At 41.8% G+C, this 17,228-nt stretch overlaps 1 protein-coding gene across 1 annotated transcript in view; it reads right to left on the bottom strand.

Moving 5' to 3' along the window:
• RGSL1 (regulator of G protein signaling like 1) overlaps window positions 1-17,228 on the bottom strand; it is a 60,452-nt gene that overhangs the window by 29,018 nt on the left and 14,206 nt on the right. Inside the window, exons 8-10 of the mRNA XM_027564129.1 lie at window positions 9,078-9,140; window positions 8,416-8,638; window positions 4,103-4,210 (exon numbers count right to left, since the gene is read on the bottom strand). Of these exons, the coding sequence (XP_027419930.1) occupies window positions 4,103-4,210; window positions 8,416-8,638; window positions 9,078-9,140 (394 nt within the window). The remainder of the gene's footprint in view (window positions 1-4,102; window positions 4,211-8,415; window positions 8,639-9,077; window positions 9,141-17,228) is intronic.

The raw sequence follows: 17,228 nt of genomic DNA, 5'->3' as shown, positions 1-17,228 counted from the left end.
AGCCTTCTTAAGTGAACAATGCAAAGAAATAGAGGAAAACAATAGAATGGGAAAGACCAGAGATCTCTTCAAGAAAATTGGAGATACCAAGGGTGCATTTCATGCAAAGATGGGCATAATAAAGGACAGAAATGGCAAGGACTAAACAGAAGCAGAAGATATTAAGAAGAGGTGGCAAGAATGCACAGAAGAATTGTACCAAATAGGTCTTAATGATCCGGATAACCATGATGGTGTGGTCACACCTAGAGCCAGACATCCTGGAGTGTGAAATCAAGTGGGGCCTAGGAAACGTACTACAAACAAAGCTAGTGGAGGTGATGAAATTCCAGCTGAGCCATTTCAAATCCTAAAAGATGATGCTGTTAAAGTGCTGCACTAAGTACTATATATTAGCTACTGAATATACTGACTTTACATATAAAAACACATATAGATTATAAGTATATGGATAGAGAAAAATATGCTATGCCAACACTAGTCAAAAGGAAGGAAGAGGACTTCCCTAGTAGTTCAATGGTTAAGAATCTGCTTGGCAATGCAGAGGACACAGGTTCTATTTCTGGTTGGGGAAGATTCCACATGCAACTAAGCCCATGCACCACAACCACTGAGCCCTCACTCTACAGCTCATGCTTTGCAATGAGAAGCCATGGCAATAAGAAGCCCACAGGCTGCGACTAGAGAGTAGCCCCCACTAGCCTCAACTAGAGAAAGCCCGTGCACAGCAATGAAGACCTAGCATAGCCAAAAGTAAGTTTTTTTTTTTTTTAAAGAAGAGTATTAATTTTATACAGAACAGTCTTCAGAGAAAGGAGAGATATACATAATGATAAAGGGGTCAACTCTCTAAGAAGATACAACAATTTTTAACATACACGTGCGTGAACAAAACAAGAGCTCTATGTGCGACAGAACTACAAGGAGGAAAATGTAAATCCACTTTCAAAGTTGGACACTTCAACACTCCTCTGTCACAGATGGAAAGATCCAGCAGGCAGAATATCAATAAGGATCTAGTTGAAATCAACAACACCATCAATCAACTGGAGCAATCAACTAGATAGCTACAAACCATTTTATCAAACAACAGTAGAACACACTTTTTGCTGAAGCTCATGTGAAACATTTACCGGTGCTGAACACATTCTGGGCCATACACATACCTTACAAAATTTAAATGAATAGAAACCATACGTCTGCTGTCAGACCACAAAGCACTTGACAGAAAGATAGCTGGAAAATCTCAAAACACATGGAGATTTAAAAACATACTTCTAATAACACATGGCTCAAAGAAGAAAATTTTAAAGTATTTTAAATTAAATAAAAATGAAAGCACAACTTATCAAAATTTGGGAGGTGAGAAAAATAGCAATGAGAGGAAAATGTATAGCATTTCATGCGTATATAAAAATAGAAAAAAGATCATCTAAATCAATCCTCTAAGTTTCTACCTTAGGAAAGTGAAAAAAGAAGAGCAAATAAAATCCAAAGTAAGCAGAAGAGAAGAAATAATAGAACTTAGAGCAGGATTCAATGAAATTGTAAGGAAATCAATAGAGAAAATCAATGAAGACAAACATGGTTCTTTGAAAAAATCAATAATATCAATAAGTCTCTGGCTAGACTAAGAAAAACAGAGAGAGGACACAGATTACTTGTATCAGAAATGAAAGCAAGACTATCACTACAGATACCATAGATATAAAAAGGGTAAGAAAAGAATACTAAGAACAACTCCATGTCACATTTTGAAAACATAGATGAAATGGATCAATTCCTTGAAAGGCACAATTTACCGAAAGTCATACAAAAAGAAACAGATGATCAGAATATATATATACATTTGAAATATGAAGATCTTTGTATTGTATCTCAAAGCCCATCAATAAACAACCACTAAGAAAGAGGCACTAAAGGACCAAGAAGATGGAGGGACTTAGCCAGTTGATGTCAGCAAGTCTGGTATCACAGTCCATCTGAAATCACTGTCTGTCACAGTCTACCCTAGCATTGGCACAAAGAGCTCATGAACAGAGTAGGTGGGTGAAACGGATGGAGGCTGTGTATGGACCCAGTAGTACGGGCCCCATACTCATTAAGGCTGATTTAGCTACCAATGTTGCCAAATGTTCAACTTGCCAGCAAGAGACAAACACTAAAACTAACATATTTCAACATCCTTCACGGAAAACTAGCTACTCACTTGGTGGCAATTTGATGACATTGGACCTTTTTATTCTGGAAGGGGCAGCTGTATTGGATTGGAACTGACATGTATTCCTAACTGTGAGGTTTCAGCTAGCATTGATATTTGGGGCTTAGAAGTGTTTGATCCCCTGAATAGGATCCCCCGTAACACTGCCTCTGATCAAGAGACACACTTACAGTAAAGCGGATTGGCAAAGGGCATACAGTAGTTGGATCCACTAGTTTTGTCACCTATGAGAGCTGCTGGCCTGGTAGAGTAACAAAGCCATTTTTTGAAGGTCTAGCTGTCTGTCACACCAGCTTGGAGATGATACTTTTTGAAAAATGAGGCATCATTCTCCAGGAAAAACCGAAGACCATAATATGAAGCTGTGGCCCCCAGTGAGTCAAATATTGAATATGAGAATCAAGGGATGACAGTAGAAGAGATCCATTTATCATCAGTTTTGGTGACCTACTTAGGGAAATGTTTAATCTTTACAACTTAAGGTTCTGTGGATCTGGACCAGCGCTGTCCAATAGAAATATAATGGGAGCCACATGTATTATATAAATTTAAAATTTCTAGCAGTCAAATTAAAAAAACTAAAAGGAAAAGAGTGAAATTAATTTTAGTAATGTGCTTTATTTAACCTATTGGTACCAGCTATATTTCAAGAGCTCAATGGCCACAATTGGACTAGTGGCTCCTGTATTGGACTGTGCCAGCTTGGAGGTCCAGGATCCCAGAGTGGGAATGCTATGACTAGGGACACAGTAGGAGCTCAGTCACTTCAAGTTCCTTATGCCAGAGGCTAGCAGGGAGGCAAAGGAGTCACTGCACTGGCGGGGCCATTGACTGTGGTCACCAGTTACGTAGCAGGGGCTGTGCAGAATGCACTTGGCCCTCTTGGTATTCCCGTGTCCAATTGTGATGGTAAAGCAACAGGTGAGCAGCCACAGCCTGAGAAGTCATGATGATCAAGGGCTCATGTCTCTCAGAAAGTCTAGGTTATCTTGCCAAGTAAGTCCCCTGAGACCAGCAGAACCACTAGCAGAACCATAGAAGGAATCTGTCACGAGCAGAAAAGCAAGGAGAAAAGGAGTATTTGTTGTGATCTCCAGACAAGCTGTAATAGTGTGTGTCAGCCTTTCTTACATAAGTTCCCTAGGAAGGGAAGCCACCAGACCCCTGGAAGAACTGTTACAAGATGGGGTAAAATTTCCTTACAAAGTAAGTGGACAATACTGAGTGCTCCGGTGCATGCCTTAGCTCATTTCTTTAGGAGCAAAGCACTCATTTTCCCAGCTGCCTGGAGTTACTGGCTGCTGCCACAGGTGAGGTCCTCTCTGGAAGTGTCTTTGGCCAAAGGGCACTGCCTGACCCAAGGTTATGTCCTCCCAAAGTCAGTCACATCCCATTTGAGTCAGTGAGGAGGTACAAGTTTCTTGCCTCAATGAGGGACAACTCTGAAGGGCTATCTTAGCTTTAGAGCTTCCTATAGGATCTGCTGATGTTTATCATAACTACCTCACAGTTCAGCATCTACCTCTGCCCAGTTCTGCTTTCCTCATGCCCATATGGGTGTTATTTCTAAGAACATACCCCCCAACAAATCTCCTTTCACAAAACTATGACCCCAGAAATCTTGGTAGGAGACAAATCTGTATTGTTGAAAACCCCAGAGTGATAAATAAGTAAGAAGGTAGGAATTAACAATTTCATCATCGTCTTCATTCATTTACAATTGCATCTGACTTTCATGATGCCCTTCTTTGGCTTTGTAGGAGAAAAGACAGACATGGTCATTCTCTGCTGACCATCCTTTTTTTGGTTTATGCCTCTTGTGGTTTTGAGATTCTCTCTTACCTGGTTGTCTCACATCCATCCTTGAGTTTAAACACTTACCTATATGAGGTACTTTTTCACAATATATTTTGTAGTCCTCACTGATCTTCTCTATGGCTACCTTTGGATACTTATAACAGAGTTCCTCAAAGGCCATTTTCTCTATGTCTATCAAATAGGGGAAAACAAAAATGGAGTCTTGTTGTCTACTGTGGTTTCAAAGATTCACGCACTTTTTTTCTTTTTTTTTGCAAGTATTGTCTTTAAAATGCTATTTAAGTAGGACAATAGTGTTTTACTGGAATGTCTATATAGGAAATACAAGTTTCCTAGGCCAAATCAGAAGCAAGAAAATACTGCCTCCCCTATCCTCTAGAATGGGGGCTTTTGCCCTTCTTGGGGAGACCTGACCCGTGGAAATTTTCTGCTTAAGGGTAACTGATATGACTTTGGAAGAGGCACTAAGTGTTAACATGTATACTAGAAGTAATCCATCCAAATGAATATGGACCCTTTCAAACCCCATCTGGTATAGGGAGGAGCTGCAAATGCATTCAAACATTCTGCTGTTGCGCCAAAAAATTTGATACAATTACCTTCAGAATTGACAACTCATATCTCTGAATATCAATAGTTGTGAATAATTGTCCTTTGAGAGTGAATTATTTTTTTCTAAAGGTAGTTATAGATCATGTCTAGTCATGCATGGTGAATTGGGAGGGAATGACTTTCTGTATTCAAAATGAGATGGGACTGTAAGGCTGAGGCAGCAAGAAAAGTTTTAATGAGGTATTGCTGCTGCTAAGCTGCTAAGTCACTTTAGTCATGTCCAACTCTGTGCGACCCCATAGACGGCAGCCCACCAGGCTCCCCATCCCTGGGATTCTCCAGGCAAGAACACTGGAGTGGGTTGCCATTTCCTTCTCCAATGCAGGAAAGTGAAAAGTGAAAGTGAAGTCACTCAGTCGTGTCTGACCCTCAGCGACCCCATGGACTGCAGCCTACCAGGCTCCTCTGCCCGTGGGATTTTCCAGGCAAGAGTACTGGAGTGGGGTGCCATTGCCCAGGCAACCCTAAAGGAAATCAGTCCTGAATATTCATTGGAAGGATGAATATGAACTGATGCTGAAGTTGAAACTCCAATATTTTGGCCACCTGATGCTAAGAACTGACTCACTTGGAAAAGACACTGATGCTGGGAAAGATAGAAGGTAGAAGGAGAAGGCGATGACAGAGGATGAGATGGTTGGATGGCATCACCGACTTGATGGACATGAGTTTGAGTAAGCTCCAGGAGTTGGTGATGGACAGGGAAGTCTGGCGTGCTGTATCCATGGGGTCGCAGAGAGTTGGACACAACTAAGCAACTTAACTGATACTGATAGGCAATGGCAGAATAGCAGCACTGTGCCTACCAAGGTCAAAACACTCATTTGTGTTATGAGTGCTGAGATTTAGGGTAAATCTCATCACCCACAGTTTCCCTGAAACTCTCTAGGGCAGTCCAGGACTTTTGCAGGTTATACTGGTGGGATATAAAAGGAATATGGGGTGTGGCCCTCTGAATGTCAGTGTCCTTAGGTCAGCATTGTCACTGTTACCATTACCATCTCTCAGTCAGAAGACTGCAGTGGTAAAAGCAGTGGATTATTGCCGCTATCGATTCAGTTTTCTAGTCTTTCATCAATCCCTCCCTTGCTGAGAAACCCTGGGCAAGACTCTTACCTCGGCTCAGTTTCTCTACAAGAAATATAAGAGTATTCTAGCTCTGATGCTCAGAGAGTTTATGGCATAGTCTGAGTGGAGGCATCAGCCTACTTGGGGAGCCAGGGCCCGGACTTGGACAAATGCACAGGAGGCCCTTCATTGGGGTAGATTTGCATTTCAAGAAAGCAATGGCAGAGGGTATGCTGGAGGGAGGGAGGGGGCATCTCCATGGAGGTGATTACCACTCTTCCTGATCCCTCCTGGCATTTCATGGCCATCAAGGGGAATGCCCCTGCCCAGCATGTGTAGGGTCAAATTTATCAGCCATCCTTTCTTTCACTTTTCTCTTGATTCCTGGGAGAGGATTTGGAATGTTTGGGATTTAGAGAAGGGGAAATCCTAAGGTAAACCAGATGGCCTGTTCATGCTAGCTTTTAATAATTCATGCCCAAGTATGTTCCAAAGGGCAAGCACCCAAACAACCTCTTTGTACACAGAGTGCACATCAAAGTTTTAAAAGAGGTGAGGGTTACATTTTTTAGTGGAATCTAACAAGTACTACTTGTTGAGGACCTACTTGCTGTGCAAATGCATTACCACCTATCCTTTCAACAATGCCATCATCCCCATTCTGTAGATGAGGAAATGAGACTCAGGGAGATACAGTGGCTGGCCAAGTAAGCTCACAGAGCAAAGGAGTGGTGGAAATGAATTTTCAAAGATCTTGATTACAAATTTCATGGCTGCAATCACCATCTGCAGTGATTTTGGAGCCCCAAAAAATAAAGTCAACCACTGTTTCCCCATCCATTTGCCATGAAGTGGGCTCCAAAATCACTGCAGATGGTGACTGCAGCCATGAAATTAAAAGACGCTTACTCCTTGGAAGGAAAGTTATGACCAACCTAGACAGCATATTCGGAGAAGGCAATGGCACCTCACTCCAGTACTTTGTCTGGAAAATCCCATGGATGGAGGAGCCTGGTAGGCTGCAGTCCGTGGGGTCGCTAAGAGTCAGACACGACTGAGCAACTTCACTTTCACGAATTGGAGAAGGAAATGGCAACCCACTGCAGTGTTCTTGCCTGGAGAATCCCAGGGATGGGGGAGCCTGGTGGCTGCCGTCTATGGGATCACACAGAGTCGGACACGACTGAAGTGACTTAGCAGCAGCAGCAGACAGCATATTAAAAATCAGAGACATTACTTTGCCAACAAAGGTCTGTCTAGTCAAGGCTCTGGTTTTTCCAGTAGTCATGTATGGATGTGAAAGTTGTACTATAAAGAAAGCTGAGCGCCAAATAATTGATGCTTTTGAACTGTGGTGTTGGAGAAGGCTCTCGAGAGTCCCTTGGACTGCAAGGAGATCCAACCAGTCCATCCTAAAGGAGATCAGTCCTGGGTGTTCATTGGAAGAACTGATGTTGAAGCTGAAACTCCAGTCCTTTGGCCACCTGATGCGAAGAGCTGACTCATTTGAAAAAGACCCTGATGCTGGGAAAGATTGAGGGCAGGAGGAGAAGAGGACAACAGAGGGTGAGATGGCTGGATGGCATCGCCAACTCGATGGACATGGGTTTGAGTGGACTCTGGGAGTTGGTGATGGACAGGGAGGCCTGGCGTGCTGCGATTCATGGGGTTGCAAAGAGTCAGACACGACTGAGTGACTGAACTGATTACTAATACATATGTCATAACTCAATAGAATGTCAAAAAACAGTTATTACCAGTTTTTACAAAATGAAATGGAATAACATAGAGAGTATGAGAGTATATAATCTTATGTAATAAGGACAGGTGTTGCTTTGTTAAAAAATTTTAATATATATTTATACACACACATACATATACAGGTATATGTTTCCCAAAATGAAGTCAAAAGTATTTATTGTGCTTTGAAGTTTGAGAAATATTGCAGTACTCTGACTGCCTCAGCACTGATAATTAAAGCAGTTTGTTCAATTTGAACAACAGTGGCTACTCTTACTATTGCCAAATGTTGTGTTAATAGCTTTCATGGATGGTCTTGGGTCATCTTCACAACAAGCCTATTATTCCCGTTTTACAGTTGAGAGAAACAGGGCTTGAAGATAGGTTAAATACATTGTTCAGGTTCACACAGTCACTAGCAGAGCTAGGATATAACCCAGATCTGTGGGACAGCAGAGCCTTGTGTTCCTAACCAAGGCTCTCCACTGCCTGGGTGGCTGGTGTGTTATGTTGGGGGAAGCGAGTGGCTGTTAAAAATATATTCACAGAAATGTCTTAGACCTGATTCTGGGGAGGAATGGCACATGTTTTTCAGATGCATGAAATGGAGTAATCACTATATAACTGTGATGATGTCTTGGTGGTCATGAGCCTGGTCAAACTTGAGTTCTCTGGTTCCCTTTCAGAGCCAGTGGGGGCCTCTGCAGTTAGTCAGTCTGGATTCAGATCTTGACTCTGCCACTTACTGTGTGACCTTGGAAATGTAACTTGTCCTTTCTATGCCTCAGTTATCCTGTACTTACCTCACATGTTATTTGGAAGATCAAATGAGGTCCTCTTTATCACCTTTGCATTGCATAGTGCTGACACATAGTAAATACTTAAAGTTAAAATACTAATACTTCACAGCTGCTTGTATGTAAGTATAAAAAAAAAATTATGGTGACTGACCTTACCTGCCAGAAACACTGGAGACTTCCTTTCTACCCGGAGGGACCCACCTTGCTTCAGATCCTCAGTAGCTATCTTTTGCCATTGCATAGATTCCATTTCTTCCATGTTAGCCAAACCCTGGCTTAACTCCAGTGATTCCTCAAATCTCTTGTAAAGAAGAATGATATCTTCTTTGCTTATAGATTCTTTTTTATGCCACTTGGTCCTGATGAGCCTGCTCTGAGTCTAAGAGAAGGAGATGGTAGCAGACAGCATTTGCTATAGAAACTAGGCCAGAAGCAAGATTTTTACAGCTCGGTCCTTCTTTGCCTCCCTGTCACATGGACTCTGATTATTTTCAGTTTGTTAAGAACTATTGTTTCTTTACAGACACACACACACACCCCCCCCCATATATACCACACATCTTCGAATCAAACTCTTTCTCTATAAGTGAGAAATTCTATATGAATGTGACTTCTTCAAAGTGAGCTTATGCACTTGGATCTTTTTCCTTGAGAGGTTTCTCTTTAGACCATCAGAGACCATCAACCCCAGATAGAAAAATTGATAGAAAAATACTTAACATTTCATTAACTTTAACAAAGAGCACTTCTGAAAGAGCAGTAACTCCCTTTTCTTCCCTCAACCTCATGATTCCTCCCCAACTCAAAGTCCCTCCTACTGTAAAAACGAGAAACCAGTAGTCCTCTTCATCCAGGAATTCAGTATACCAGGGGCTGAGGATCTGAAATCCAAATACAAATAAGCATTATGAAGAGATGCTTGCTGCCTCTGTCCTGCTAGTATTCACATGGGAGAAGAGAAGGCTGCAGATTCTGGATTCTCTAATTTGGAGATATGGAATAGCAAACATTAGCCATGACCAACCAGGAAGTATTCCTTTGCCTCTCTGAATATGACAGCTTCCGTCACAGCCTCTCTCTGAATCTCAGAGAACAGTGATTGATATTTACTTAAGAAGAGGCTTCCCTAGTAGCTCAGATGGTAAAAAGTTTGCCTATAGTGCAGGAGACCAGGGTTCAATCCCTGGGTCAGAAAGATCCCCTGGAGAAGGGAATGGCAATCCACTCCAGTATTCTTGCCTGGCAAATTCCATGGACAGAGGAATCTGGCAAGCTACAGTCCATGGGGTCGCAAAGAGTCGGACACGACTGAGCGACTAACATGTTCACTTTCACTTTGAGAAGAGAAACAACAAATCCTTTACTGAAGGGCAACTATTTGACATCTAATACTTATTTATTCATTTGTAAAGCACTATCTCATTGAATTCTTAAAAGGGTCCTGGTAACCAAGCGTCTCTTTTTGGTATGTCTATTCTTAATGTCTCCCACTTGAAGACCTTATCCACTTGAATACTTCATCAGATTAAAACAAACAAATAAACAACAACCAAAAAAATCCCACAAGTCAGTGCTTAGCTAGATTGATTTATCTGCGCTTACTTTCATTCATTTATTGATTTGATGACTATTTTCTGAGTGACTCCAGACACTGTGCACATGACTGAAAATACAGAGACCAATAAGCTACAAGCCTAGTTCTCAAGGAGTTCACTTTCTAGTATGACTCATGCTATGATAGAGGTGAGAACAAAGTTCTTTGGGAGCAGAGAAGAGGAAATAATTAGCTGTTTTGAGTTCAGAAAATCCAAGTAAAGTTCATAAAGGCAAGAAGAATTAAATCACAAATTTATACCTTGCAGTATAAGTAGGAGCTCACCATCCTGACATGGAGTAAAGAGCATTCAGCTAATTGGAAGAGATTAAGCAAAGAGACAGAGAAGGGAAAGAAAATGTATGAGAACAATGAGTATTCCAGGATGGCTGAGCTGTAGCTTTCTGGTAAAGAGTTCAGGGCTGGGGCAATGGCAAGGAATGAGGTAGAGAAGGCCGATTGGGACTATATATAAGGAACTTGAATGGTTTGATAAGTAGTCTGGACATTATTTTACGGGCAATAAGTTGCTTATAATAATTTAAAAGGAACGTAAGATTGTCTCCAGAAATTGCCCAAGGTGAGTTTAAGAGCATGAGTTTTAATAACTTTATCAGATCTCCTTGGCTTCTGAGGAAACCAAAGTGAAGTATATTCCTGAGAGAATTCAACTCAGTGATTGAATAATAGCAATCTATAATGTAACATAGTGATGGATAAGCTCTAAATATATATGTATCAAATATTAAAAATCAACATGTGAAATGAGTATTCCATGGATGTCTATTTAGGTTTCAAAGATTTATGAGTGGCGACATCAGCATCATGGTAGAAGATGCTCCCTTGTCTCTCTCCTTCAATTTACAACTAGTGAACACCCACAATTCAACAAATGCATCTCTGTCCAACACACCAGGATGCTCACGGGGTCCACCCATCTGTACACTAAAGATGGGTGGACTGGCAGAAGCATCCACAACTCCAGCTCATTCTCTCCCTTCCCTCCCGGCACCTGATCCAGGTGTTCCTGGACACAGTGGAGATGTCCATCATCCCAGTGCCCCAGGAAGTGATGCCAGTGACAGCAGTGGTACCACCAGCAGCAAGGCACCAGACACCCCGGAAGCGCAAGCAGCAACCATGAGGACACCAGTGGCAACTCTAGCGGAGGTGGTGGAGGATGGAAAGTGCCAGATCTCAAACACAGCCAGAGGCACTCAGGTAAGAGAAAGCGAAAACTTGTGCTGTATCACCTCCTACTAAGAAACAAAAGAAAAGCCTCTAAGTACCAACGTTTTGAATTGTTGTTGTTTCGTCGCTAAGTCATGTAACAGCTCTTTTGTGACCCCATGGACTGTAGCCTGCCAGACTGTAGCCTGGAATTCTCCAGGCAAGAGTACTGGAGAGGGTTGCCATTTCCTTCTCCAGGGTATCTTCCCAATTCAGGGATCGAACCCGTATCTCCTCCATTGACAGGTGGATTCTTTACCTCTGAGCCACCAGGGAAGCCCTTTGAATTGTTATAATCAAGTTTTAAACCTTTACCTAAATAAGGATGTTTGCTACTAATATTCAAATGCATTGGCAGAGGAACAACTTATCAAGCACTATGAAGAACACAGTCACACGGTATCATTAAAAGAAAATGATGGTTCTCCAGAAACCATGTCTCCACTGAAGTCATGAAATATTACAATCTGAGAATTCAAAATCGTATCATGAAGAAAATCAGTGAGCTGTAAGAAAAAATCAGAAAAGCAATTCAATGAGTTCAGGAATAACATTACTGAACAGAGGAATACTTTACCAAAGAGACTGAAACTCTAAAAAAAAAAATCAAACAAAAATTCTGAACCTGAAGAACTCGATAAATGAGATGACGAATGCATTAGAAAGCACTGGAGGGAATTCCCTGGCAGTCAAGTGGTTTAGGACTCCATGCTTTCCCTGCTGTGGGCCCAGTACAGTCCCTGGTTGGAGAGCTAAAGTCCTATAAGCCACATGGCATGGCTAAGGAAAAAAGGGAAAAAAGCACTGAAAATAGAGCAGACTCTATTGAAGAGAAGATTAGCACACTCAAAGATAGAAATCCAGAAATGATCCAGAGAGAAGAGAGAGAACTAAGAACTTAAAAAGAAGAAGAAAAAGGAGAAGAGGAGGAGGATGAGGTAGAAAAAGGACAAGAGTTTCTACAAGAGCTATGTGATTTCATTAGGAAGGGCAACATAAAGCATATCCCAGAAGGAGAAAAGAAGGGAAAGGGAGCAGTGAGTTTATTTAAAGAAATACTATAAACCTGGGGAAGGAACTGGATATACAAGTTCATGAAGCTAAGAGAATACCTAATCATCACGCCTCAGCACAAAAGGATATTCTCCAAAACACATTGTTTTAAAACTGTCCAAATTTGATGACAAAGAATTTTAAATGAAGCCAGAGGGAAAAATAATGGTAACCTACACAGGAACCCCCATTAGGCAGCCAGCAGATTTCTCCTATCAATTATCTAATAATAAGTAAAATAATATCTAAAAACACCATGATTGTTTTTTAAAATTTAACCTACTATTTTTATTTTTCTATAGTTCTTTTTAGTTAGAATGTTAAGAGTTTCCTTCAGAATTGAGTTTGTCCATCACTGGGTACTTTCTTGGCCTCTCCTCAGGACAGTGTGTAAGGAGTTAGATAGCAAATATTTTAGTCTGTGTGGGCCACAGACCAAACTGTCTATTGCAATGATTTAACTGTGTAGTTGTAGCACATGACAGCACATAAACAAATGGGCATCAGATCAGATCAGATCAGTCACTCAGTCATGTCCGACCCTTTGCGACCCCAAGAATCGCAGCACGCCAGGCCTCCCTGTTCATCACCAACTCCCGGAGTTCACTCAGATTCACTTCCATCGAGTCAGTGATGCCATCCAGCCATCTCATCCTCTGTCGTCCCCTTCTCCTCCTGTCCCCAGTCCCTCCCAGCATCAGAGTCTTTTCCAATGAGTCAACTCTTCGCATGAGGTGGCCAAAATACTGGAGTTTCAGCTTTAGCATCATTCCTTCCAAAGAAATCCCAGGGCTGATCTCCTTCAGAATGGACTGGTTGGATCTCCTTGCAGTCCAAGGGACTCTCAAGAGTCTTCTCCAACACCACAGTTCAAAAGCATCAATTCTTCAGCATTCAGCCTTCTTCACAGTCCAACTCTCACATCCATACATGACCACAGGAAAAAGCATAGCCTTGACTAGACGAACCTTTGTTGGCAAAGTAATATTTCTGCTTTTGAGTATGCTATCTAGGTTGGTCATAACTTTCCTTCCAAGGAGTAAGCGTCTTTTAATTTCATGGCTGCAGTCACCATCTGCAGTGATTTTGGAGCCCAGAAAAATAAAGTCTGACACTGTTTCCACTGTTTCCCCATCTATTTCCCATGAAGTGATGGGACCGGATGCCATGATCTTTGTTTTCTGAATGTTGAGCTTTAAGCCAACTTTTTCACTCTCCACTTTCACTTTCATCAAGAGGCTTTTGAGTTCCTCTTCACTTTCTGCCATAAGGGTGGTGTCATCTGCATATCTGAGGTTATTGATATTTCTCCTGGCAATCTTGATTCCAGCTTGTGTTTCTTCCAGTCCAGCGTTTCTCATGATGTACTCTGCATATAAGTTAAATAAACAGGGTGACAATATACAGCCTTGACGAACTCCTTTTCCTATTTGGAACCAGTCTATTGTTCCATGTCCAGTTCTAACTGTTGCTTCCTGACCTGCATACAAATTTCTCAAGAGGCAGGTCAGGTGGTCTGGTATTCCCATCTCTTTCAGAATTTTCCACAGTTTCTTGTGATCCACATAGTCAAAGGCTTTGGCATAGTCAATAAAGCAGAAACAGATGCTTTTCTGGAACTCTCTTGCTTTTTCTGTGATCCAGCGGATGTTGGCAATTTGATCTCTGGTTCCTCTGCCTTTTCTAAAACCAGCTTGAACATCAGGAAGATCACGGTTCACATATTGCTGAAGCCTGGCTTGGAGAATTTTGAGCATTACTTTACTAGCGTGTGAGATGAGTGCAATTGTGCGGTAGCTGAGCATTCTTTGGCATTGCCTTTCTTTGGGATTGGAATGAAAAGTGACCTTTTCCAGTCCTGTGGCCACTGCTGAGTTTTCCAAATTTGCTGGCATATTGAGTGCAGCACTTTCACAGCATCATCTTTCAGGATTTGGAATAGCATGGGTATGTTGTAATAAAACTTTATTTATGGACACAGAAATTTGAATTTTGTATAACACCCATGTGATCTGACGCATTTTTCTTTTGATGTTTTTTTCCTACTGTTACAAAATGTAAAACCAGGGAGTTCCCTGGCAGCCCAGTGGTTAAGGCTCCACATTTTCACTGCAGAAGGCAGGGGTTCAATCCCTGATCAGAGAAACTAAGATTCCACAAGGCTACAACAGCCCCAAAAAAACCATCCCCCAAAACCCACAGCAGCAACAACCTGTCTAGTAAAGATATTGGTGTAAAACCAGTCTTAGCTCGCTGGCTATGTAAATACATGAGGTAAGCTGGATTTGGCTCCAGGACTGGAGTTTGCTGGCTTTGCAGCAGACTAGGGGAATCTGGATGCTGGCTCTGCACTTGCCAGGAGACCACAGTGAGACCTTAGACCTTGCTCTGTCATCTGTACAATGAGAGTGGAAGCTGAGGGAACCTCCAGGGCTTCCTCTGATGCTAAGGTTCTATGGATCTGATTAAGGGGCGTTAAGAGGATGAACGTTTGTGAGCCACCACTTGTCAGACGCTGCGCACACAGTGCCTTTCTCTGAGGGGGCTGTTGCGATCCCCATTGTAATGTTGAGGAGGCAAGGACAAAGGGCCCCACAGCCCTCTACCTCAGATAAAACAATTTGAAAGTGGAGAAGTTGGCCTTCAAATCCACAGCTGTCTGCTCTCGTCACTAGAACTCAATGCCCTTTGTGTCTCCAATCTTACTTCTTCTCTTTGAAAAGGAAACGTTTTATTGTTGTAAAATATATATATAACATGAAATTTGCCATTTCAACCATTTTTTTACATGTACAATTCAGAGGCATTAATTACATGCATTATATATTATACAGCTATTACCACTGTCTATTTCCAAAACTTTTTCATAACCCCACATGGAAATCCTGTACTAATTAAGCAACAATTCCCCATTTTCTTTGCCCCCAGCCCCTGGTAACTGTGAATCTATTTTCCATTAGATTTTCTCTTAATTAAGGAACTTCCAGTTTAATTTCTTGTCATCATTGTTGGTCTCCTTGTCTATGAAATTCCATATCCCTGACATCTTCAGCACTGTCTCTCAATCTTCCTTTCTCTGGTTAGAAAACAAGAGCTGCTTTAAGGCTGATGCTGTCTTCCACATCTTTCCCTTTTCATTTATTTGCCTTTTACAGTATAGTATCCTCAACATTTCTATAAATTTATTGAATTCACAAATATAATAACAAAATATGATTTTATCCCAATTCTCATTTTACGTCTGAGGACAAAGAGACCTAGGAAAACTAAAGAATTTGGACTTCCTAGTTTGTTCAAGACCACCTAGCCAAATGGTGATAAAACCAGGATTTAAAACTTCCCCTATATTCCACATGGATTCTGTTTTCACGTAAGCGAATCAGAAGTTAGGAAATAGACGTATATTAGCTGGCATGCTATCAGTATTCAACAAAAGGTAACTGGATAATTGGAGGATGGTTGAACGGATGGATGAAAATGAGAGTTCTTACAGAAACAAGTGTCTCAAACCAGAAAATATTGCCCTGAGCAAAGCCCAAAGTAAGGATCATCTCCAGTTGGGATTAATTGATTCAACAAATGACTGCTGAAAGTACTATTGAGCACTCAACACTACACTGCCAGTAGCTTTCTAGATGCTTGGAGACTAGTGACAAAACATGAAAACCTCTGCCCTCATGAGGAGAAGGAAAAGAAGCAAGATAAGTTAAAAAAAATCTATCTCTATAACACACACGTATATAACATACATACATATTGTGCATTTATTTAAAATATAATACAAGTATATGTGTATATAACAGATGGACACTGTACACACAAATGCATACATGTACATTATAAGGATTATACATGCATACACACGAAGTGTGTGTATGTATGTGTGGAAGGATACATACATGGCTCCAGATCACGGTAAGTGCTAAGGAAAAAGTAAAATGGGGATAGGGCTGAAGTTTTATGTAAAGTGGGCAAGTAAGGCCTCACTGAGATGACTTGAGCAAAAACCTGAGGGAGGCAGGGACTCAGTCGTACGGGGATCCACACATTACACGCAGCGGGAGCAGCGCGGCTGAGCTGGCATGTGTCTGGCATGACCAAAGTGATGAGCATGGGGGCAGAGGAAGGTGAAGCCAGAGAGGAGAGGCAGAGGACAGACACTGCAGGCCTTGTTGGTTTTAGCAAGGACTTTGGCTTTTACTGGAGACAGCCATCTGTCTTCAATGTCCTCACTTTTATTTTCAGTTAAATCACACAACTTACGTTGCGGCCAGTGTGGAAATGGATCTGCTGAGGGTCAAGAGCAGATCCAGAGGCATCAGCCAGGAAGCCATTGCAGTGAACCAGGTGAGTTTGGACAGAGCTTGGATAAGAGTGGTTATAACAGGTGAAGGGAGGAATATCAGATTTTGCTTATTTTCAGGGTTGGACCAACTGAATTCACCCACAGACTAGACACAAGTGTGAGACAAAGAGGTGAGTCATAAATGATATCAAGATTTTTAATCTTAGAAACTGTGATAGCCCAGCATTGTCTAATAATATAAATACTTTTAATATCTTTGCAGCAGACCAAAGGCCAAGGGAGGGAGCTTTGCTGTGCGGATGTGCTGATGCAGAAACACAGCCTATCTAAGCCTCCATCTAGTTCCAAATGCCTCCACAAAGGGTGGGGCAGGTAGGGAGAGGGCTCTGGAACTTCTACTCGGGAACTGTGCAGACAGCTTTGACTGTGCACCCCCTGGACAGATCTCATCCAACATTGCCCAGATGTGCAATCCTGGATAATTAAGGTGCATTGGAAATTGTGCTGGACTTAGAGCCAAGAACTCCTGGGTTCTAACCCTGGTTCCTTTACTAGTCCAGCACAACTTCCAACGCACCTTAGTGGCCCTGTGGTTTCCCTACCCTTCTTTGTAAGTAGTCCCTTTTTATTGAGCTCTCTCCTCAATTTGGCTCAGCCACTTGTTTTCTGCCAAGGTTTTGAAAATAGTCAACCTATTACTTCCTGTGGGTGTCTAGGATAGCCCCATGCTTTTATCTAATGTTTTGGGATAAGAATAAATCCTCCCACTTGGCCATTTCCATGATG

Source organism: Bos indicus x Bos taurus, chromosome 16 (assembly GCF_003369695.1).
Source record: "Bos indicus x Bos taurus breed Angus x Brahman F1 hybrid chromosome 16, Bos_hybrid_MaternalHap_v2.0, whole genome shotgun sequence".
NCBI lineage: Eukaryota > Metazoa > Chordata > Mammalia > Artiodactyla > Bovidae > Bos > Bos indicus x Bos taurus.
The sequence above is the reverse complement of the archived record's forward strand: the minus strand, read 5'-3'. Positions and strand labels throughout refer to the sequence as shown.